The sequence below is a fragment of the Geospiza fortis genome, unplaced genomic scaffold, assembly GCF_000277835.1.
Source record: "Geospiza fortis unplaced genomic scaffold, GeoFor_1.0 scaffold486, whole genome shotgun sequence".
Lineage (NCBI taxonomy): Eukaryota > Metazoa > Chordata > Aves > Passeriformes > Thraupidae > Geospiza > Geospiza fortis.
Window position 1 is genome coordinate 280980 of NW_005054417.1, and position 21518 is coordinate 302497.

Genomic DNA, 21518 nt, shown 5'->3' on the forward strand with positions numbered 1-21518 from the left:
TGCATACCTCCAAAATGAAACAGTGGAAGTTAAAGTTCTTTAACCAGAAGTAACAGAATCTTGACACTCTTAATATTTAAGGAAATAGGACAGATAAACAGCATGGTTTTTTTTGTGCTCATCTTAGGCTTTATCTTTTAGTTGATTATTTGTCTAAGAATATCTTCAGTTGTAGGCAAAGGAGAATTTTTCTGTTTTGCACTATAATGTTAAGAACAGAGGTTGCCTACCAGAGTTGATTTCAAGGTTTCACTGTACTTAATGAGAAATTGCACCTGTGGAATCTGACACCTGAATGAGAAGTATAAGCAATCTTTCAAATGCTAATTTTAATTTCTCAACTCTTCATAAAAGAGAAACAAGAAAAGATTGTGAAACCAAGAAAACTCTTTTTAAGCATGTTGTAGCTTTCAATATGTTTATATAGGTTTTCGTTTGAGATGTAATAATTTTAAACCACTTTGTGAAACAGAATAAATGACCACAAAAAAGAAAAGAAAGTAGCATTTGTGATAAAACTGCTTTGTAAGTAAAGGTACATCTGCAGACTCTTTTTGCTGTGCAACTTCAAACAATTTTCTTCAGTTCTTAATTACAGGAAGTGTTACTTGTTTAATGAGTGATAGCATTACTTAGAAGACATGTCCTGAATTTACGTTTTTGGAAAAAAAATATATCCAGTTTTGTTTGGAGAAATATAACTATGAAGTAATTTGGTATAAATGTTTCTGCTGAGAAGCAGTTACTTGAACAGGTAACTCATGAAACTAAGCAGTTGCTGTAAGTTGCAGCACAGAAGAGCTGTAATAGTGAATTTGTGGGAAAATCTTATGCTGGTAACAGCTGGTGGTTATTCATATCAACCTGTACATCCCTCCTCCCACCATTTCTGGTTTTATGTTAATCTGATACCAAATTAGGAAAGAAAACATATTCTTCTATATTGTGCTGTGGTTTTTCTTGCTCTTCACAGACAATTTTTGATTCATAAACCAGATATTTCTGAGGCGGAACACTTCTTTGGGACAGGTACATTTTTGACCAACCATGGATGTCTGTCTGTGGTAGGGAAGTGCTGAAAGCAGACTATGCAGCTATACTGACCTTTGTTCTTTTGTATGAATTGTTCAAATTCTTTGGTCAGAATTCATGGAAAATGTTACTACTGTTTTTGCTTTGATAGAGTTATGGCCATTTTTATCATGCATGAAAGGGATTTTCAAGTGGGTGGGTTTTTTTCTTCTTGCCTTTTGTGTGGAAAAATAAAGGCTTTCAGCTTTGAAACTCTTAAGACTCTATAGGCCTACTGATGAGTCAGGATCAAACCAATGAAATCCCAACTGTTTCCAGGGGGACAGTTGTATTTTTTGCATGATTCAAAGAATTAATATCTATAACTTCAGTATATAATGGCTCTAATAAATGAGGGGATTTAGATTCAGCACATCTGCTTTTTATCAGTTATGGACTAACAGAAGCGACTGTACCCTGAAACTTTCACAGGCATCATTTATAACCAATGAAGAATAGACTTGGTATTTCTGATATATGAGTGGGAGAAATAAACAGTAAGAACTCATAACTATTTTAAGGTTTTTTTTATATATTATAAAATATAATGAAGTCATTATTTTACTGAAAATACTATGGAAAAAGGATGTAATGCTCATTCATGCTGTAGGGCTTACCAGAAGTTAAGTGGCCATATTGAATTGTTCTTAATAGAGGAGGAAAAATCCTGCAAGCATTCAGAATATACAATATTTTATCTTTTAATGCATCTGATTTCTCTCTTGCCTTACTGACAGAATCAGGCCTGTGTTGTCTTGCATTTCATTCCAAAACTTATCTAAACTGTTCTTGGGTTTTTGAGAGCCAGAGGTGTTTGTTCTCAGTTACCACATTTCTGTTTAGAAATGTTCAAACTGCAAAAAAGGGAGTGTCCTACAGCCTTTCTTGTGCTGCATACACTTGACCCGCTCAGGTTTGACGGGTGTGTTTCTCCTCCTCACAGAGAACTGGTGGAAGCAATGCTCTCCTTTACCCCATGGTGAGCACGCTTTAGTAGCTGAACAAATCTTTGTGATCTCAACTCATCATTTGAAATTTGCTTCGAAAATCTTCTGGAGTTATTCAGGAGAAGCTACTGGTTTTTAAATGCAAAGCTACCTTGTTTACTTCTTCCCTGTATTGCTACCAAAATGGGGAGTTCTTTCCATGTTCAATCTGTGGAGGTTTGGTTAACTGTGAAAAAAGATTAAATAATTCATTTGAACTTTGAAAATTAGTGTATTGGTTAAAAGTGATTTTAAAAAGCCAATCATTACCTTCCTGGGCTTCCTTAGTTAAAAATGTCCCAAAATGCATCAAGTTGCTTTATAACTACCATCAGTACCTGCTTATTCTGGAGTTCAGCTAGCATGGCACACACCAGACATCAGTGTTACTGGTACCGTGGAACTGAGGGAATGTGATTTAGAGTGGTTCAGACAGCCCTGCACAAAGTCATCCCAGTGCTGGTTTGGTGTTGAGCAGGGTCTGGACCTGCAGAGTGAATCAGCTGGTTGTTAATGATATTCCAAGTGGCATAAAGGGGTTTTTTTAAATCCAAATACGTGATTCATCTTTTTGTATTTTGAAATTTTAATTTATTTTTTATTTTAATACAGTGTAATTTGTATTAAAGGGATGTTTTGGGTTTTTTTCCATGGCAGCAGGTTTTGTTTGGGGTTTAGTTGGTAATGGATTGCGACCTAGACCTCACTGTTAGTTCTGCAGTGTTTATGGGATTGTTACCCTTTCTGCACAAATGACTAAGCCAATGCTCCACTCATATGGGTGAAGTATTGTGAGTCTAAACTGCCATCCCCCTGAAACTGCTTCTGGCTTTGTTTGTCCTCTGTGCTGGCCTGGTGTCTGCTTGAATAATAGCTGCCCTTTGCTGTGGCACAACGGTGGGGAATTGTTGGCAGCCTGCATTTCCCCCTTGCCTTTCTCTTCTCTGCTCTCAAGCAGGAGGGCAGAGCAGGTCTGTCTGTCTGTCTGAGGCCAGTGAGAACCAGTGGGTCTCAAAGGAGGGCAAGAAGGCAGAGAAGGACGGAAAGCAGAAGGTAACACAGTATTCACAATCCCGCTGAAGTCTCTGCCACCAGAGCAGGTTGCATAGAGATGAGGTAGAGATTGTGTTTCTAGCATTTTCACCCTCTTGTGTTAGATGGCCATGTGTCCAATGAAAACCATTACACTCTGAAGGAGCAAACTTCAAGGCCTCTTTTTGCTGCCTTCTGCTTTTCTTCCTCCCCTCCCTCTCAAAATAAGTCATTTCCTGAAAAATCTGTATGGGCTAACTAAAATTTAGAGTAAAGTGTCTCTGAAAAATAGACTTCACTTTTAAATTTAACTTCCTTTAGTTGTTGAGGGTTTCTTGTTTTGCAATCTGAAATGTTTCTAAGTTACTTTCTCCTAGTAAACGCCTGAATTTATTAATATGTATTAACATGAAGGTTCCTTAACTTTTAAGAAAAGCTTTTTTTAGTAGTACAGTGAGAGCAAATAGTACAGGGAAAGCAAAGTGGGTTAGAAAGTTACATGGTGTTATGCTGCTCTGTTTTCATATTTATAGAGAAGGCATAATTAGAAATGAAGAAATCAAAATTGCAAGGCTATCCTAGACATGGAGCAGAGAGCTGGTGGATGGATAGAATTGTCAGGAGTCCTTTTCCCTTTGACTTTCTCAGGAAAGTCTGTAACAAGCCCTGCTTCTAATTCCTATACAACCTGTGGGGTATGTGTTTCAAAAATGGCTTTGCCTTTCTCCTGATCCTGTCTCACAGCAGAACAGCAGAAGTGAGTGCATGGATGATTGGCCAGCACTGAACCCACCACACTCATCAGCACATTGTTTGGGAAAACCTCAACACTGGGGAAATCTGAAATTGGCGAACCAAAACCACTACAACTTGTCTGTCATCAGAGCTTTCCTTTTAGTTTATGTGACAGGGCTTCTGAGATCACCTGGTTTTTGCTATAGAGAAAGCTTTGTAGGATCTATGCGTTTTGTTATTTGAATAAAAGAAAGGAAGTAGTCCATCTTGATGACTTTCTTTGCCTAAACCTTTTCCAGGTAAACTGGTGACCTAGAAATGAAGGGAGGTGGTGGTAAGGAAACGGTAAAGTACTTAAAGTGAAACTTCTGGTTTGTGAGTATGTTTAGTAAGTGAAAATAATGTTGGTAAGGTATGGCTCCCTTGTGTATACTGTAAGAAAACAGGGGGAAAATGCCTTTTTGATCTGATAGATAACCTGAAGAATGACATGCTGCTTTCTTGTACAGTCTTCAAAATGTCCTCTCACGTTGAATTTTGTTACTTTGCTATCTGTGACATGAAGAATATTTTCACATATTTCTGTGGCTTCTGCTACATTAAGTCAAAACTGTTCTAAGGTCCCATCTCTATATCTGATAGTGACTCATATATGAAGATAGTCTGAAAAGCTCAGTAAAGTTGTGTTCCCTTTTCATTGGTGGATTTGTATAATATACCATGGTTTTTCAAATGCCCAGGTAAACTAGGTATTTAATAGCAAGAATAGTTTAACTGTGGCAATGTGTAAAATGGAAGAGAAAAATAAAAATCTTAATAATGTCATACCAGTATTTCAAGCTGTGATCTCAAAAAAGTTGTCACTAACTGTAGTAGTCATTGAGAGTCAGATATGTACCAAAATCTTCCTGAAGTCCTTGATAGTTGTAATTATTGGTGTTTTTATAAAACAAGAATATGAATGATGAATTCAGGTGAACTAAGTAATTTAGAGACAAGTCTTTATATAGCTGGGAAGTTATAGTAATCAGCTGTTCTGAATAGCACAGAAACTAGTTTTAAAGTGTTCAAAATACTTACTTCATCAACAAAAACTCCTTCATGCTTGAAGCATACCACACAAGAACTTAAGTTTTTATAAAATTGGTTAGAAATACCAGTGAGCAGAATTATATATGCATGCAGAGTCTTAGTCTTCCTGGGAACAATGTGGAAGTAGTATTTATAGTAAATTTCGAGAAGCCTTTTTTTTTTGGCTACAGCAGTTAAAAGCAACGCTTTTTAAAACATGAGTCAGTAGAAAATATGCTTGCTTTAACATTAAAGGAATACACTTTGTATCCTTGACTTTCCGCTTCAACTCTCTGTACCCTACCCTAGTTTGATTATATATATGTGACAGATTAACCCTTAGTGAGTTTGTCTGTGAGTGAAGGGAAAAGTTGGTGGAAGCAGTTGGTGGATTGGAGGGCAGATCTGCCATTCGGAGGGGTCATGATGGTCTGGAGCCTCCCAGAGCTGACACACAAGAGACTGGAAAAAGCCCGTGGCAGTCTAAGAGCTGACTGGGAAGCAGCTTTCTGGAAGTGGGTAATGGTGAACAAGAAACTGAGTTGAAAGCCTCTTGTGTGGTGTTGCCAAAATAAAGATTAACCTGGGAGCTACTCAAACTGTTGTGCCCCCTGCTTGGCTCAGCACTTGTAAAGCTGTACTGGGAGTGCTGTGTCCTCTTGGACCCCCAGCCAAAAGGAATGTGGCAAACAGAAAAGAATCCAGCAGAGTGCTGGTAAAACTCTTAGGGGCTGGAGCACATGCTGTATTATAGAGTGGGGCAACTGCCTTGTTTGGCCTGAAGATGAGGAGAAAGCTGAAGGTGTATTTAATACCAGCTTTACCTGAAAGGAAGGCCCCTAGAGCAGATGGAGTCAGACTCCCCTCACTCTTGTCTCCACTGTCAGTGGATCTGGGCAATTACCAAACAAGAAACAGTTACTAGTTACAGCAGCAGGAAGTCTGATGGTACATGGGGAAGGGAGGGTGGGGTGTGCTGGGGAGTGAAAGTGGTTGAGTGGAAACCCACAGAGACTGTCAAACTTCACTGGGCAAGGTCTTGAGCTAACTCATTGAACTTTGTGTAGGCAGCTCTTTTGGGACAAGGTGAGGAGCTGCTATTCCAAAGCTTGACCTCCAAAAGCACTTCCGAACTAAAGTTTTTCTGTTGTTCTTGTACATGAGTCTGTAGTCTCTTAGTGCTCTCCCCAGTTATTCCATGGTTCATATGGCTGTTAGAGAGTGGTGAACCACTGAGAAAGGACAAATTTTGTGTTTTTTAAATTTTAATACTGAACATAGTTGCCTGCAAGTTGGTATTGCTTGCACAGAGCTACAGATACTATTTAATTTCTGTTTAATTTATTGCAATAAATGTCTTTAAGAAGAAACCATGAATAGTCCAGACAAAATTGTGCGTATGTGCTACCCCAAGGGCTACGCCAGTTTGTGCACTTCTTTGGCTTTCTAAAAAGATGCTGAAATACAAGAATTAGTATTAGTATTTCCTTTCTGAATTTCAGGTCTTTCAACTCATTTTTTATTAGTTCTTTCTGTTTTCTAAACCCTCTCAACAGCCTTCTTGAAATATGTCCAGTCCTAGAATCTGATAATCTCTGATAGTTACATCGCTATCAATTACAGAAACAAAATGGTTCCTTATTATTATGATACTTTTGTTGATAAAGTTAAAGATTAGGGTGGAGTTTTTTAGTTCTTTTGCCTACTGCACTACAGTGAGAACTTCATTTTAACTGTCTGTATGCTTTTACCAGGGCTTTTCATTGTAAGGTATTTGCAGGTGTATTTTTCCATTCTGTGGTAATTGCCCAGATTTTGTGTGTGCAGATTTAAGGCTATACTGTAGTGAAATGCACGTGTTGATGGGGAGCAGTTGGGCAGTGCCCTTTACCCTCTCAGTGGTCCATCCTGTTGTAGCCTCATGTGGCTGAAGGGGACGTGTCTAACTTCAAGATCCACGTGAAATTTCAAGTTGTTTGAAGCATGACAGCACTTGAGTTTCAGAAAATGACTGTAAGAGGCTAGTATGAGTGAAACTAATTTTTCTGGTTGCCTGAGGACCATTTCAGGCTGAGACTCAGGGGCAAAAGGGAGCCCAGCCTTTTAGCCCTTAGCTGGGACTAATCCTTAGTTAACACTGCTCTACAGTAAGAGGTTCAGCAATTGCTGTCTATTAACAACAAAGTATGATGGTATTACCAAGAACTTTTTAACATAACAAGGTATAAATTTGGATTAATTTCAACGACTGCTAAAGGATCTCTATCGGTTTTTCTGTGTCTGGATTGAAGGCACTTGAGATGGTATTTCATGTTCAAACTCAGGTTTATTATTTCTTATCAGTAAAACAGTCTCACTACTGTGAGTTTGGCAGCTTTTCATTGGAAGGCACAAAATGGCCAACAATCTCTTGTTACAAGGTCTTTTAAGACTAAACTATCCAATTAGGAACTGACACCTGGATTATTTTCCCTTTTAACCCAATAACTGATCCCAAAGAGCCTGCAGTGGAGACTTTTCTGCCCAATTACAAAATGCCACCCAAACCCATGAAGAAGAAGGAAGAAGAAACATAAAGAAGAAACCCAGGACTACACCTGTGCCCTCCATCTTGCTTCCATCCACAACATACTAAAAATCCCAAAAGCTAAATTTCTCATCAAGTGATACACCTACACTACTCTCTATAATCTGTTTCACACTTTTGTGGATTCTGGTCTGTCTTGAAGTCTGGGAAACTCTCCGTGAATGAGGGTCAAAGTCAGTGCTCCCCTGGGGAGACAGAGAAATATTCCCGGTGCCCTGGGTTTCCACAGATCTCCAGTCTGGTTTAATGGAGGAAACAACAATTCCCAGTGTTTCCCTGTGTCAGTAATTCTTTCAGCAGTTTTAATGGGTACTTTAAGGACATGAATAATTTCACTGATCAGTTTCTGAACCCTACATGCATAATGTGGCATACTGTATTTGTAAATTTATATTTGAGTTTGCTTTATTGCTTAATGAATTTGTGTACTAAGATTATTGTCATGGGTGACATTAATTCTTTGTAGTTTTGCCAACTCATAGATTCTGTGCATCTCTGTAGTACTGAAGGCTGATGTCTGTCTTTTGGGCATTCAGTGACTGCATTTCTATGCAATAGATAGTTATAAGTATTAGCAACTTGGCTGATATATTTATCAATTATTTGGCCATTAACTTTCTAATCTTTGACATAAAATACATAGAGAAGTTTTTGTATTTAATTTTAGGCAAATTTATGTAGAATCATCATCTCTTGTTTAAGAAATATGATTAGTGGAGTCATATCAAACTTCTATACTGTCACTAATCTCACTTCTATTCAAATCTTATTGTCATTACTTTAGATACTGTTATTCAGATAGGGACATCTGCCTTTTGCAAGTACTCTTTTTGCTAATACAGAAACTCTCTAACACTTCAAGCAAGCTGTGAAAAACAAAAGGAATCAGATTTGACTGTTAGGGTGGTTTAGATGTCATGCAGACTGTGTAAGCTTTTTACGAGGGAGGGAGACAAGGGTGTAAAGTGCTTTTGCTGATAGGTAGAGAACTCTTCCTTGTTTACTGGCTTGATGAAAACTCAGTTTTGTTTTGATTGTTGAATTTCCAGCCAGTACCTTCTGTCTTTGTCCTGTCTAGCTAATAAACTAATTAGCTCTTCCAGCTCAGTGTAGCACTAATAGCTTCCTTGAGACTTTGCAAAAATAGGGGGTACTGATACATAAAAATGAGAGAAGCAAGAATCCTTTCACTTAGGTTTTTAAGGAGATTGGGGTGGAAATTCGTCAGTGGTTTTGTTTGTCTATTTAAGCTTTTAGTCTTAAGGATTCTGTGAAAAGCAGTCACTTTTGGATTTTGTACTTTTGGAGCTTTAGGATTCTGGCACTCAGCCAGTGCTCTGCTAGTAAAGGCTCTTGCCAGGTCATATATATCAATATGCAAACTGGATAACCTTTTTTTCTCCTGCTTGCTTTAAGAATTTGTCTTAGTTTTCTTACACCCAACTCTGTCTCCTGTGGTGAACATCCTATATCCCTGGCAAGATGTTTGGAGGGCAGCAATATAAGGTTGTGAGGAGGAATTTGTTTAGAGGTCTTCAGACAGTGCTGTACACAGTGGAGATCTTAAGATATCTGACTCCATTATGTCTAGCTAAAATTCCTGGGTTATCAGGTGGATTGACAGAACATGCTTGATTACAAAATGCAACAAGTTCATAATTCAACTGTTGCAGATTTATTGCTGTTGTATTTGGAAACCATAGGAACTATTAGAACTTTGAACAATAGATTGTCTTAAGCACTGCCTGAGTGTTCAGAGAATAATCTGAGGGGTATAAATTTTTAATTTTGATTGCCTTAAATAAGATTACCAGGTTTCTGGCATGTTTTGTGGGAGGTGAGGAAGCGGGAATGAAGAACAGAAGTGAGTTAACTGCACATTACTACTGTTTAACTTCTTTTTGTCATCCAGAACCTTCCTTGTTTGCCATATTTGCATGCCACAAGGGTTGATATGCCTATTTTTCTGACATAAGTCCTTTAGCTGTTCATAATGCTCATTTCTGGTGAATTTTGAGAACGGTAAACTGTTCAACCAACATTCCTAATTACAGTAATATGAGCATTAAACAAGTAAATCAAGTTAATGTTTGTTTTATTTCTGTTCAAGTAGGATGTCTCCAAATATGGAGATTCCTTATTTAACTCTGCTGAAGCTCACTAGCTTAAGTAGGTCTGAATTGTTTTGTTTTGTGTATCACCATAACAGTTTTCTCAAGTGAGTTAGAAGTGGTAATTGAAGTATAAATCTATCAGTGCCTGCTGTGGAATGCCTGTTCACACATCTGTAGTGAAAGCTACAAGTCATTCTGAGTGCTGCCTGCAAGCAAAAAGGAAGCATGCTAAATCTTCACCTTGCTAAATCTTCACCTTCCCTCTGAAAGAGTTCCTGAGGAGGAGGCAGTCATCTTTGTGTTGGACATTTTCAGACTAAACCTCTGACTCTGCAGACTGGGGTTCCCAAATGTGGGATTGTTTGATTGCAGACTGCTCCAGGGCTGTCACTGTCACTCCCAGCCCAGTGAGTGATGGGGTGCCACCCTGCATCCAGGCAGCTCCTCGTGCTGGGCAGGTGCCTGCCTGGTGCTGCTGACTGTGGCTCAGGTAAGTGCCTGTCAAGAGGCACTTGCTGCTAATCAGGAAACAAGGGTGTGGAAGTACTTTCTCAGATAAGTATCAGGAAATGCTGCTACAGCATACCTGGCAGGAGTTTGTTCCCAGTTTCTTGGGAATTCCTACCTTGTGTTGCATTCAGTCAGGAAAAGCAATGTATTATAAACCCTGCAGTATATGCTAACCTGTGCCTTTTAGTGCATTGACAGGCATCTGTGCTGTATGCTGGAGTGAAGTAAATCTCAAACTCATTTTCTGCAATTGGTTTAAGTGTAATCAGCACTTTTGGAAGCAGGAAGAACCTTTTTCCTGTGAATACATTTCTGACTTTTACCTTGTTTCACTGGGGCTGAATTTTGTAATGGGTATATTCTATTAGAGCTCAGCTTCTTGAGACTTGGCTGAACATTGTACCAAGGAGAGAAAATTGGAGACTGTTTGTTTCTTCTATGGAAACATCCTCTGTATTTGGTGTCTTGGGCCACTAAGGAATTTGATCTCTTGCTCTTCCCCTTCTAAAGCTGCCTTCTTCAGTAAGGCTAGCACCAGCTTTATTCATCTTAGCTCTTTGTATTTCTTTCTATCACTTCTGGTGCTAGTAATTTGCTTCATTTGAATAACTGATTTGCATATATGAAAGCCTTTATTACTCTTAAATTAATTTTAAAGTACATTAAGAGTACATTTTAAATGTACTCTTAGTACATTTTAAATGTAATAAACTATTCAGTTCTTGTAGTGTATGGATAGCATGAAATGATGTGCAGGCAATTTACCCTACTTACTTGGATAATAACAGAAATGTGTTACAAGCATAAACTTTTATTTTCAGGTTGTGTCATGAATCTGGCAGTATATTTTCTGATCATATCATGCATTGTTGCAGATTATTTTAAGATCTACATATCCAAACGTAAACCACTCAAGCAGTATTTCTCTTGCTTTAGTTTCTTTATGCTTTACACCCATTGCTCAGTTATAGCTAATAACAATTAGATGTTTTTAGCAGACTGTGAGACAGTATGAACCAGCAACATCAGGGAGTGGAGAAACAGGCACTGTTAATTGAGGTAATGAAATCCAAAATTTATAGCCCAGTATTTCCTCAACAGTGGGAGATAAGATATGAGTTAAAGTTGCTTTCTCTTTCAATTCAATAAATCACCACATCACTGTTTGCATAGGAGAATGCAGATGACCTACCTTTGGCTTCAGGCTAAATAGGAAAGAGAAATGTGGGGAAAATTAATTCAGACAGGTTAAACTTCTGTAAGAAAAGCTTGCATGATATTCCAGTTGTGTCTCATTTACCTCTTTAGGCTGAAAAAAATGTTACTGATATTGACAAAGTCTAATTTTACCTTCACAGATAAATTTGAGCAGTTTTGGGCAATAAATCGAAAACTCATGGAGTATCCTCCAGAAGATAATGGATTTCGATACATCCCATTTAGAATTTATCAGGTAGGAGACAATAAAATAAAATCAAACTCTTCCACTGAGGTGTCATATATTGTAATCTGTTTTCAGAATTATATTTCCTTTTCTAGCATTATGGCAAAATATGCATGCTCATTTTTGCTGGACCCTTGAGTTATATGGATTAGCAGACAAAACAGACTGTACTTATTCTAATAGGTAATTAACATTATGTTACAAGTGTGTAATACTTGACAATGTGCTACAGCTGGTGTAGATAATGTTTGTCTGTTCTTTTTTAAAAAACAGTTCAACAACCTAATTCTGTTTTTAAAATACCTACTAACTATGACTTTAGATGCATAATGCTTTAGATGCAAAATGCCCTGTGAAAGTTCTAAGCCAAACACTTTAGAAGCAACACTTTTCTCTCAACCACTGTATGGGCTTTTTATGGGTGGAAGTAATGGCATAGGTCTTGCATCTAGTTCTTACTTTTGTCTTCTAGTTGTATACTTACATCCCAAAACTAGCTTTGAATGTGGGGGTTTTTTTCCTGTTTTAATACACCAGCACTTTATTTTTCTCAGCATTTTGTTTGGAGACATATTCCTTGGAATCCTTACAATTTTTTCTTATCCTAAGGACACCTCCTTAGTTTTTATAGCATTAAGGTCACAATGAAGTTTGGAATTATGTATGGTTAAAAGCTCATACCGGAATTCTTGTAGCCTCTCTGTAAATTAAACAGTTGTACTCTGTTGGAGTGTTTCAATCTATTTATATTTAAGTTTTGCAGCAATAGCTATGAAAAGAAAGTCCTTTATTCATAGTACTGAATATTTGGATACTACTCTGTAGCAGGTTATAATGACCATAGAAGTCTATATAGTCTTGCAGTGGGACTGGAGTAGCTTTTAATGTTAGATATAAGACATTTACTGTCATAATGAAACCTTAGATTGAGAACGGAAGTCCGTTATTTTGACAGAGATCACAGCAGATGGCAAGGTTTGTATAAGAATCAAAAAGTATGTATCAGGAAAAATAGTACTCACAGTATTTGTTTGGTTAGTGACTAAGTTATTTGCTTGCTCCCTGATAGGTGTGAGGTTTTTTAAAAGTCTTTTCATAGAAATCACGTAAATAGGTTTGCAAAAAAGAGGTTTTGCTCTCTGAATAGGTTGCAGATCTTTAGGGCATGAGGGAAGATTTCTATGATATGACATGATTTCAAACTAATAAAGCTTTTTAAAAATAATTAAATCAATAACATCTATCACTTGAAACAGTTGTACTTATCTTGATTCCCATTACCTTTTCGTTTGGAAACCCTTACTTGCTATGGTTGAAACCCAAAATATCTAACTAAGAATTGAAGACCAAACACAAATAAAGATGATGCTGAGACAACCTTTGAGAAGGTTGGTATATATTATTTTCAGTAATGCTTCTCTTAGCATTTCTAAATATTGCCAGTCTTCTTAAAAATGTGGGTGCAGATGTCTCTAGCTTTTTTATTTGGTTTGTTAGTGTGTGTACTGATTACTGCTCTGTGTGTTTAAAGGAATTTTCAGAAAGCCTTAGAAAGGCTGAGATTATAATTTAATTCCAAACAAAGAGTTAGTGACAAACTTGCATATGGAAAAATAACTGATTCTAAAGTGTTCTTCAGATGTATTTAATCCCTACCCTGAATGCATTTGATTTCCATTAGTGCTGGTAGGAGACCTCTTGGCATTCTAATTGGTTGCTCGTATATCTCTACATAAAGACCTGATTTAACCTGAGTTTATGTTGCAGTGGATATTTATTCCCTGTGTGTCTTCACACAGTGTTCCTGTAAGTACTTAGGGATACACAAGTGGATGGCAGGAAATGATGAGGCATTGCCTTCAGTGAGAAGAGTTCCCCCTTGTATTCTCCATACTTTCTCTTATGCCAAATTATTAGAAGGAAATTCTGTGAAGGGAACTTTCTTCTTTTTGGTAGGAGGTGGGTGAATTTGTTTTCCTTCAAAAAATTGTACTAGATTATGATACCAAGTAAGAAAAACCAGTCTTAGCTGCAATTAAATGTGAATTGGCAAAGTTGCTGCAGAAAAAATGCATTCAATAAAGTGATTTGATAGATCTTTTTCACTTAGGAATCCATTATTTTAAAAACTTAAAAACTCTTTTCAGTTGTAAAGTTTGTCTACTAAAATACATTTCTAAAGAATAATATGAATCATACCTCGTGTGGTGACCAAATCTGATGAGGTGTGTGGGAGAAAGAAATGGCAAAAATATGAACATCATACTTGGGTAAGTCAGAACTAAACTAACCACAGGTAATTTTAAAAACCCTTGTCCAGTATCTCTTCTTTTAAGTGTAGGAGCTAAGATTGGACCAGAATCCTGGAATCTACGGTAGATAATGTAAAAAAAGGTTGAGAATCACTAAGGATCAACTCGTTTGCAATTTTAAAAGTTAGTGAAGGTATCTTGGTGATTTTATTGGCAGCTGCTGTCATATTCTGTTAGCTGTGTTGTATGGAACTTGAACCAGATAAGCCTTTGACATAGGTGGAAACTTTTTCTACCAGAGACAGTTTAAAAATAGTATTATATTTTTGTGATACTTTTAATTCGATGTGTCAAAAAAGAAGTTCCGCACTTCATCTCTTCAGAGGTGTAAGCTGCTTTGTCTTCAACTGACAGGTGCACAGAAGCTTTTTTGCCTTTTTATCTGATAGTACTCTAGAATTGAGTGTTTTTTGCGCTTGTTCTTTAATGGCAAGAAAGAAAATAATAGTAATGTTTTGAGTATATTTTGAATCCAAGGCATCAAGCTTTTTGTATCCAGTACTAGAGCTAGTTTGGCTTGTGGAATTTCCCCCTGTGTTTATAAGACCAGCTGATGTTTCACAGTCTAATTGAACAAACTGGCTGATAGATGGCAGGAAGTTTTCATCAGTCTTTGGCTCCAGGCACTGTGACAGAGCATATTAGTCAGGAGAGGAGTTTCTACATGCTGATAGAGACTGCTCTGATAAACTGCTGCCTGCTGTGGGAGCATTCTGAGTCTCAGCTGTTGTGCATTTAATTTGTACTCATTCCTCATTTTTGTTTCTTGTTCTCTTCGCATGTCATGCTCACCCACCTCGTCAAGCTTTCTTCTCTGGAGTCTGCCCTCTGAGTGTATGGGATTTACAGCTCTATAGTGTATTTAATTCTTGAGATTGAAATTACAAAAGTATTGGAAGGAAAGTGGATGAAAACTCTTCATGCCAAGTTTTCCTGTTTTTTTAGAGTCTCAATTGCTTGAGGCAGTCTGGCTGTTTTGTGTTTGCCGTCCCCAGAAGGGATGATCTGTGATTGTGTTTTCCTTTATTTGGTACTAAATGAGCATTTCCTTTGCTTCCATTTTCTAAGGGTTTTGATTAGGTTATTAATTGTATTGCTTATAATTACATAGTAGGCCTTAACTTTGAACAGGTTTTCCTGTCATAAGTCCCTTAAGATGCTGAGATTAAGCTGTACAGTCACAAATTGTGAGGATGTTTCTCTTCCTTAGTAACATGAGTGAAATTCTCCATATTTAATAACATATAAGTTAAATTCAGCACTTTGCTCTTTATGTCAAGGCTGCAGTATTGAGATGTCTAAGTCGACATAAATGTTTTCCATGACCTGTCCTCTGAAAGTGGGAGTGGGAAATAAAATATTTTAAGACATTATAAATACCTGTCTCAATAAGTGAATCTGAAGCTCAAGCATGGCCATTTCCAAGCAATTGAAGACTGTTTCATCCATATTTCCACATTAATTGGCAGAGCTCAGATAAGCAATTGCAAAACTCATTGCAAGTATGCAAATCAACAGCACAATTCATCCCATATTATGACAACTATTAAAAAAATGATCAAAAGAGGTTTTTTGGAAAGATACTGGGTCTACCTGTAGAGTTTTCAAGTAATAATAAATCTGCCTTTTTATGCTAGTAGATTATTACATTTGTTGTTATTGTTGTTGAAAAGTCTCCATTGCATTTCAAGCCTGAACCTCTCTGACTTCAGTTTCTAGATTCTGTTTTGCCTTACCCCACTTTAAAGTCATGTGGCTTTCTGATCTCCCATATTCATTTATGGATTGGTATCAGGAGCTTTCTTTGCTAAGCTGAATCAATTCACCTTTTAAAGTCTCTTGTCGTGAGACTTTCTTATCAGTACTGAAGTTGGTTTTTAGTCATCTTTTCAAACTCTGGCTGCTAGTTTGATAATCCTCAAGATTAGTATTGAGGTTAGGGAGATACAAAGGGCAAAAGTAAAGTTAATTTTTATAGGATATTAAACCACAAATGCTTCAAGCATTGGTGGAAGACAGGTGAAGTTAGCTGCTACTTGAAACTTCAGATCTGAAAAATGTTATGAAAGAAATTACAAACCAATACCTCGTCAAGGAAAGGAACTAGAAAATATGCTGTCGACCTGAAGAGGGCAACACAACATAGCAAGTTTCAGCGTTTTGTTGGCTTGTGTAGAATGCTCTTGAACAGACCTGTGTGCAATATCTTCGTTTTGTCTTATTTATTGAAAATGATGCTTTCATAAAGGACCTGCTAAAAATAGACAATTTGTTTCTTAAAAACTTCCTTTTACAAGGAAGAAGTTTGAGTGAATAGGATTATCATGTGAAAGGGTGATTTGTGTAACAGCTTGGCTCAGCTGAATTTCTGTGCTGAAGAGAAACAAATGGACTCTGAGTTATTCTAATAACTGATAGTTCAGCACTAAAGAAACAGTAGCACACTTTAACCAGTTTTAAATTACTTCAAAATCAAAGCTTCATGAATAAGAAAGTTTAAAAGTTTTGTTAGGTATTTTTCCTTATGCCTCGTGATTGGGGGAGGTGTGGGAAGAGAAAGAAACATTTCTGTCGAGTATTGCACAGGGGCAGTGTGATCCTTAAATACTCATTTTCTGAACTGGGATGTGTTGTTCTGTGCTGAAAGTAATAGCAATTTGACTAGTTCTCACCCTGAGTTGAAGGTCACTGTCACCACAGTTCCACCAGAGGTTCCGTAATTGCATAAGCGTTTCTTATGCATCACAGTGCACACTGAAATGAGCTGGCTCAAACCAGTGCTGCTAAAGATTACTTTTAAAACATATTCTATGTGAAAGAGTGCTCATGCAGCTCTCTTGAAAGACTTCGGGCACCCCTGTGCAAGTTCAGCCTTGTGCCTTTAAGAATCTTGGTACAGCATGGGAGCTGTCAATCAGAGTTTCAAAGAAAAATTCTGAGATGATAAACTGTATTTGTTGTCAAAACGTGACTAAAGTTTCCTTAAATATGCCCAAGTTGTCTGTAAAACTGTCAATCTGCCTAGTTCAAAGCTGTTGTAAAAGTTGTACAGTGCTCAGGGAAGGAGATGCAGAGGAGATGGAGCTATAAAACCTCGATTTGGGTTGATTCTCAGCTGTGGTTGAGCTGTTACCAAGCAGGATGGTTTAAGCTAGTTCAGGCCTGTCACTAGGAGCTACAGTAATTCTTCTGGGTTGAGTGTAGATTTAGCTTGCATGCAATGAATAAAGTTGTTTTGCTTGTATGAGAAACAGTTTGTTGAGGTTCTGAGTTAGGTTATACCTAGTTTAAAAAAATTAGGGATATACTGGATTCTGCATATGGGGGGTAAAATGGGTAGTAATTTTTAAAATCCTTTTTTAATCTTGCAATACTGAAGTTACGTGTAAATCCCAGAAGAATCTAAGTATATGAAAAACCAGTAGAATCCTACTAGTTACTAAATGAAGTCAAAGTACATCTTGAGTTACAATGGAATAACGAACACTTTGTGTGGGGGGAAAAAAAGTCCATTGGCAATTTGAAAATACCTTAATCTTACCTCTTATGCACCTTCCAATTACAAATGGGTAGTAACTTTTTAACCAATTGGTATTGTATAGAACTCTTCAATTGTTGTCTTTTTTTTTGAATTGTCTTATGATAGTTGAGTTGAGTGTAAATAAGTTTGGGAGTTTGGGTAAGTGTTCATGCTACAGGTTTGAATTTAAACCATGGGGTTTGAATCCTTGTGGCTCCCTAAACTGTTTCATTAAGGTGGTAACCTTGTAGATTTATATATCATCCTAAATTTGTTAAGAAAGTTAGTGTATGTATGCAATTTTTTAGAAATTGCACTTTTAACCTCAACCTTGAATCTTTATTCTTAAAAATATCAATACATTGAGAGGCTGTGATGAAGACAATGAATGAGGCATTAATTCAGTTGAGTTGGGTCTGTGTACAGTTACTCACAGATCTTATAATTTAATTGCATTGTTCTTTAGTGTAATGCTGACTTTCCTTTGATCATTAAAGCTGATCACTTTACTTTTTCATTTCACTTGCTGTAGTCAACCCAAACTGATTTGCTACTTTCATCACATACTGTGCAATGTGGGCAGGTTCTGATGTTGTGGCAAAAGGGACTTTGCCTACCTGAAGCTTACCTGGAGCTCTATTCCCTAGAGATTGGCTCTTGTACTCTGATGTAGTAGCAAAGAAAAAAAAAAATAGTTGGTGAGCTGCTTTCCTCAGAAAAAGGGGAAAAGCTGATATGTAAGTTTTTCTTCAGAGAAAGGAAGAGTGTCATCTTCAAGGGTTATTTTTGTGGCTGTGCAGCATAAGCAGTGCCTATAGAACTAAGCCTAGCTGTCCTATGATGCTGATGCAAAACTCTGCAGAAATGAAAGCCAAAGACAGTACCTGTTTTGACTTACCAATATCAGCATTTCACCTTTACTTATTTTAAAATAAAATAGGTGAATAAAGCAGGTTAACTTTTGCACAGAATTGAGGATTAGAAAACATAGAAAGTGTTCTGTTTTTTGGAAAGCATCAAGACTTCTATTTGCATTTTCCAGAAGACTAAAAGCAAATTCTCTACAGGTAAATGTGGAATGGAATAGAACTATGAGGAAGTGGGATATGATATCACACTCTAGAAATACAATGTGAATTAGCAAACAATTTTTTAAAATTTTACTGTCCTTGATTATAGGAGCTCCTTTTGGTTAATCATTAGTGTAGAAAACTACAGCAAATTATTAGATTTAATGGTTTGAAGTAGCTTGAAAGAGATTTATGAAGTATTGTATTTTTCACTGCTCTTAAGCAAGCAATGTAGTGTTTGTTTTTGTGGATGTAAATCCATTTCTAAAGTTGTTTGCTTGATCGGTAGTCAGTATTCAACTGCTCAATTTCTAAGTGAGGCTTAGGTCTTCATGTGCACATAAAGCACTGCAGCTGTGAAGAGCACTATTGATTTGTTATCCCTGAATCTTCAGATCTCTTGATATTTTACCAGTTACAAATACAAATTCTTTCCTGGGAAGGAAATGTATTACTTTGAGGCCATGCTTTTATTATAGGTGTGTTTGCCTTCTCAGGGCTCAACAAAACTGCCTCTTGAAGCTGTTTTTGTATTCAGTCTCTGCTGTTTCTGGCTGTGTCAGAAACGGTTGCCTGCTGTCTGCTCTGTGTGTCTCAAGTGTTGACTTTCTTCTGCTTCTAGGATCTGTCCAATTCACCTCACATTAAAAATAATGCAAATCCAGTTGTTCAGAGAATACAGTGCTACTTTCCCTGCGCAAGAAAATTCGATAGATAATTTGAAAGACCAGGCAACAGCCAGAATATGATTCAGCCATGCTTGTTAGGCATTTTGAGTGGTACTCCTGCAACTTTTTGTATGGAATTGGAACTTCTGGCAATACATACTCTTTGTTAAAAATGACCCACAAATGACTCGCTGTCATAGGTCCCATATCGCAGTGGTACCTATGACAAGGAAAGTAAATTATATCCTGGGCTGCTGCAGGATGAGAGTTGTCAGCAACTTGAGGGAAATGATCCCTCCAATTCACTCAACACTGGTGAGACCACACCTGGAATCTAGTTTTGGGCAGTTCAAGAGACACATGGAGCTATAGGATGAGAGTACCATAAAGGACCACTGAGATGATTGAGGAACTAGTGACTCTAACATCAGAAGTGAAAAAAGGTTGTGGGAGCTACGACTGTTCAGTCTAGAGAAGAAAAAATTTGGGGGTGGGGGGATCTCCTCAATGTGTATAAAAATCTGTCTGAACATCAGAAAGTATTTTGAGTGCAAAATCAGTGTAAACAACATGATGCATCTTCACAAACAGTTACAGAAACTTAAGCAATGTCTTCAATTCTGAAGTGTCACAATGCACTCAGGCCATTAAATTTTTAATCAGTTTTTAAGGGATGCTTTCTAACTACACATATCTTTTTCAGATAACTAGAACATGTGGTAGGACGTTAACTTTCAAATGTTTTATATGGTTCTAATTACTCATTTTGTTGCTATTATGTAAAGTTTTTTTCTAAAAGATTGTAAGGAAGCATTCTCTGCCAGTTTAAATAATATGGAGATGGGTGATATTTTAAATGGTTCTTTAATCTTTTTAAGGATGAGCAAGTAATTGCCCTCAACAATGTAAGGGAGAATTAACTGAAATAGTTGCCATATTTCTCTGTAGGTTTATAATGCTAAACTATTGTTAGTTGTGTACAAAGTTAGTACAGAACTGCAGTTGCTTCATAAATATGCTCTGTTTAATGAAAGGCATCAAGGAAGACACAAGCTGTTGTCCATGAATAATTAGGAGAATAGTCCTTAACCATTCATGATCAAAAATGGTTCAATATTATTGTCTAGACATAACTGTAATAAGCTCTACTACATAAAATTTTAACCTTATTCCAGATGTGTTTATAATTCTAGTTGTGGCTTTAATTTGACTACAGTTTTGGCTAAGATACTAGATAATTTTAGCATTATTACTTGCATCAATTCTTGACATAATATTTGCCACATGTTATGGAGGCCGTTGTTAAGGTCTGTTAAAGCTTCCACCAAGAAAACACATCATGTAATTCATCTCGCTTTTAAACCAGTGATCATTTATGTTCAACACCACCTAAATGTTTCTCAGTTTGTGTAATACTGTTAGGAGTGCTTTCAAGAATAACAGAATTTTCACTTGACTTGATGTTGTGATTCCTTGACACCTAGGATTGATACCATGATTATCTCCCGTCTAAGGAGTTTTATAGAAGTGCCATTATACAGGTACACATTTAACATGACCATATTAAAGCAAATGTGCATGCATTCATAGAAGCATCTTCAGCTTCAATCTAGTGATAAACTTCTGCACTACTAATTTAGGTGACTGGAGTTAATGTAATTAAATGTATAAAGTGTAGCCTGTTAGTTGAATCTTGTTGTTGTTGTTGTTGTTGTTGTTTCAGGCCTCTTAAAAATAGTAGGGAGTGTAAAATTCCTGTCTGTCATAATTAAGACTTTCCATTCAATGAGGAAACCAAGAGTCCTTTATACAACATAAAACTGTAGAAATTCTGATGCAAACTCCAAAACAGGTGAAAGGATTAATTTTTTTCTATAGTTTAAACTCAGGTATATATGTTGTAATTTTTACAACCACTGAAAATGTCTTATTTATCAGAGATTTAAAATGTAGTATGGGAAAAACAGTTAATTTGATTTAACATATTTGTTGATTTTATAGTTAGTCCTAGAACCCACAGCACATCCTGTCAGTGACTCAATTTTTGTGGTAATTCTGGGTAGGTGCGTTGAGAATGTCTATTCTTCTTTTTGTCTTACGGGTTTTAGTTATGTCTTGGACATATAAAAGCATTACTTGCTTCTTTTATTAAAAAAAAAGAATTAATTCTGTTTTATATTGAGTTGTACTTTTTTCTCTGAACAATGATGTGGTACTGCAGATAAGCAGTTCAAAATTTTGAATGCTAACAAAAGCAGTGCCAGCCTTATTCAAAGCACGCAAAATCATAACTAGAACATCTACTTGGTGGACTTTGCAGAGACTAAAGACATACTAGATACAGTCTTTTTTTGGAATGTTGTTCCAGTCCCAACATCTTAAAGAGTAAGTGAAATAG

At 36.9% G+C, this 21518-nt stretch overlaps 1 protein-coding gene across 1 annotated transcript in view; it reads left to right on the plus strand.

Annotated features, from left to right (window-relative positions):
- ATG5 (autophagy related 5) overlaps window positions 1-21518 on the plus strand; it is a 72503-nt gene that overhangs the window by 18901 nt on the left and 32084 nt on the right. The window contains exon 5 of the mRNA XM_005426597.2: window positions 11465-11559. Coding sequence (XP_005426654.1) covers window positions 11465-11559 — 95 coding nt within the window. The remainder of the gene's footprint in view (window positions 1-11464; window positions 11560-21518) is intronic.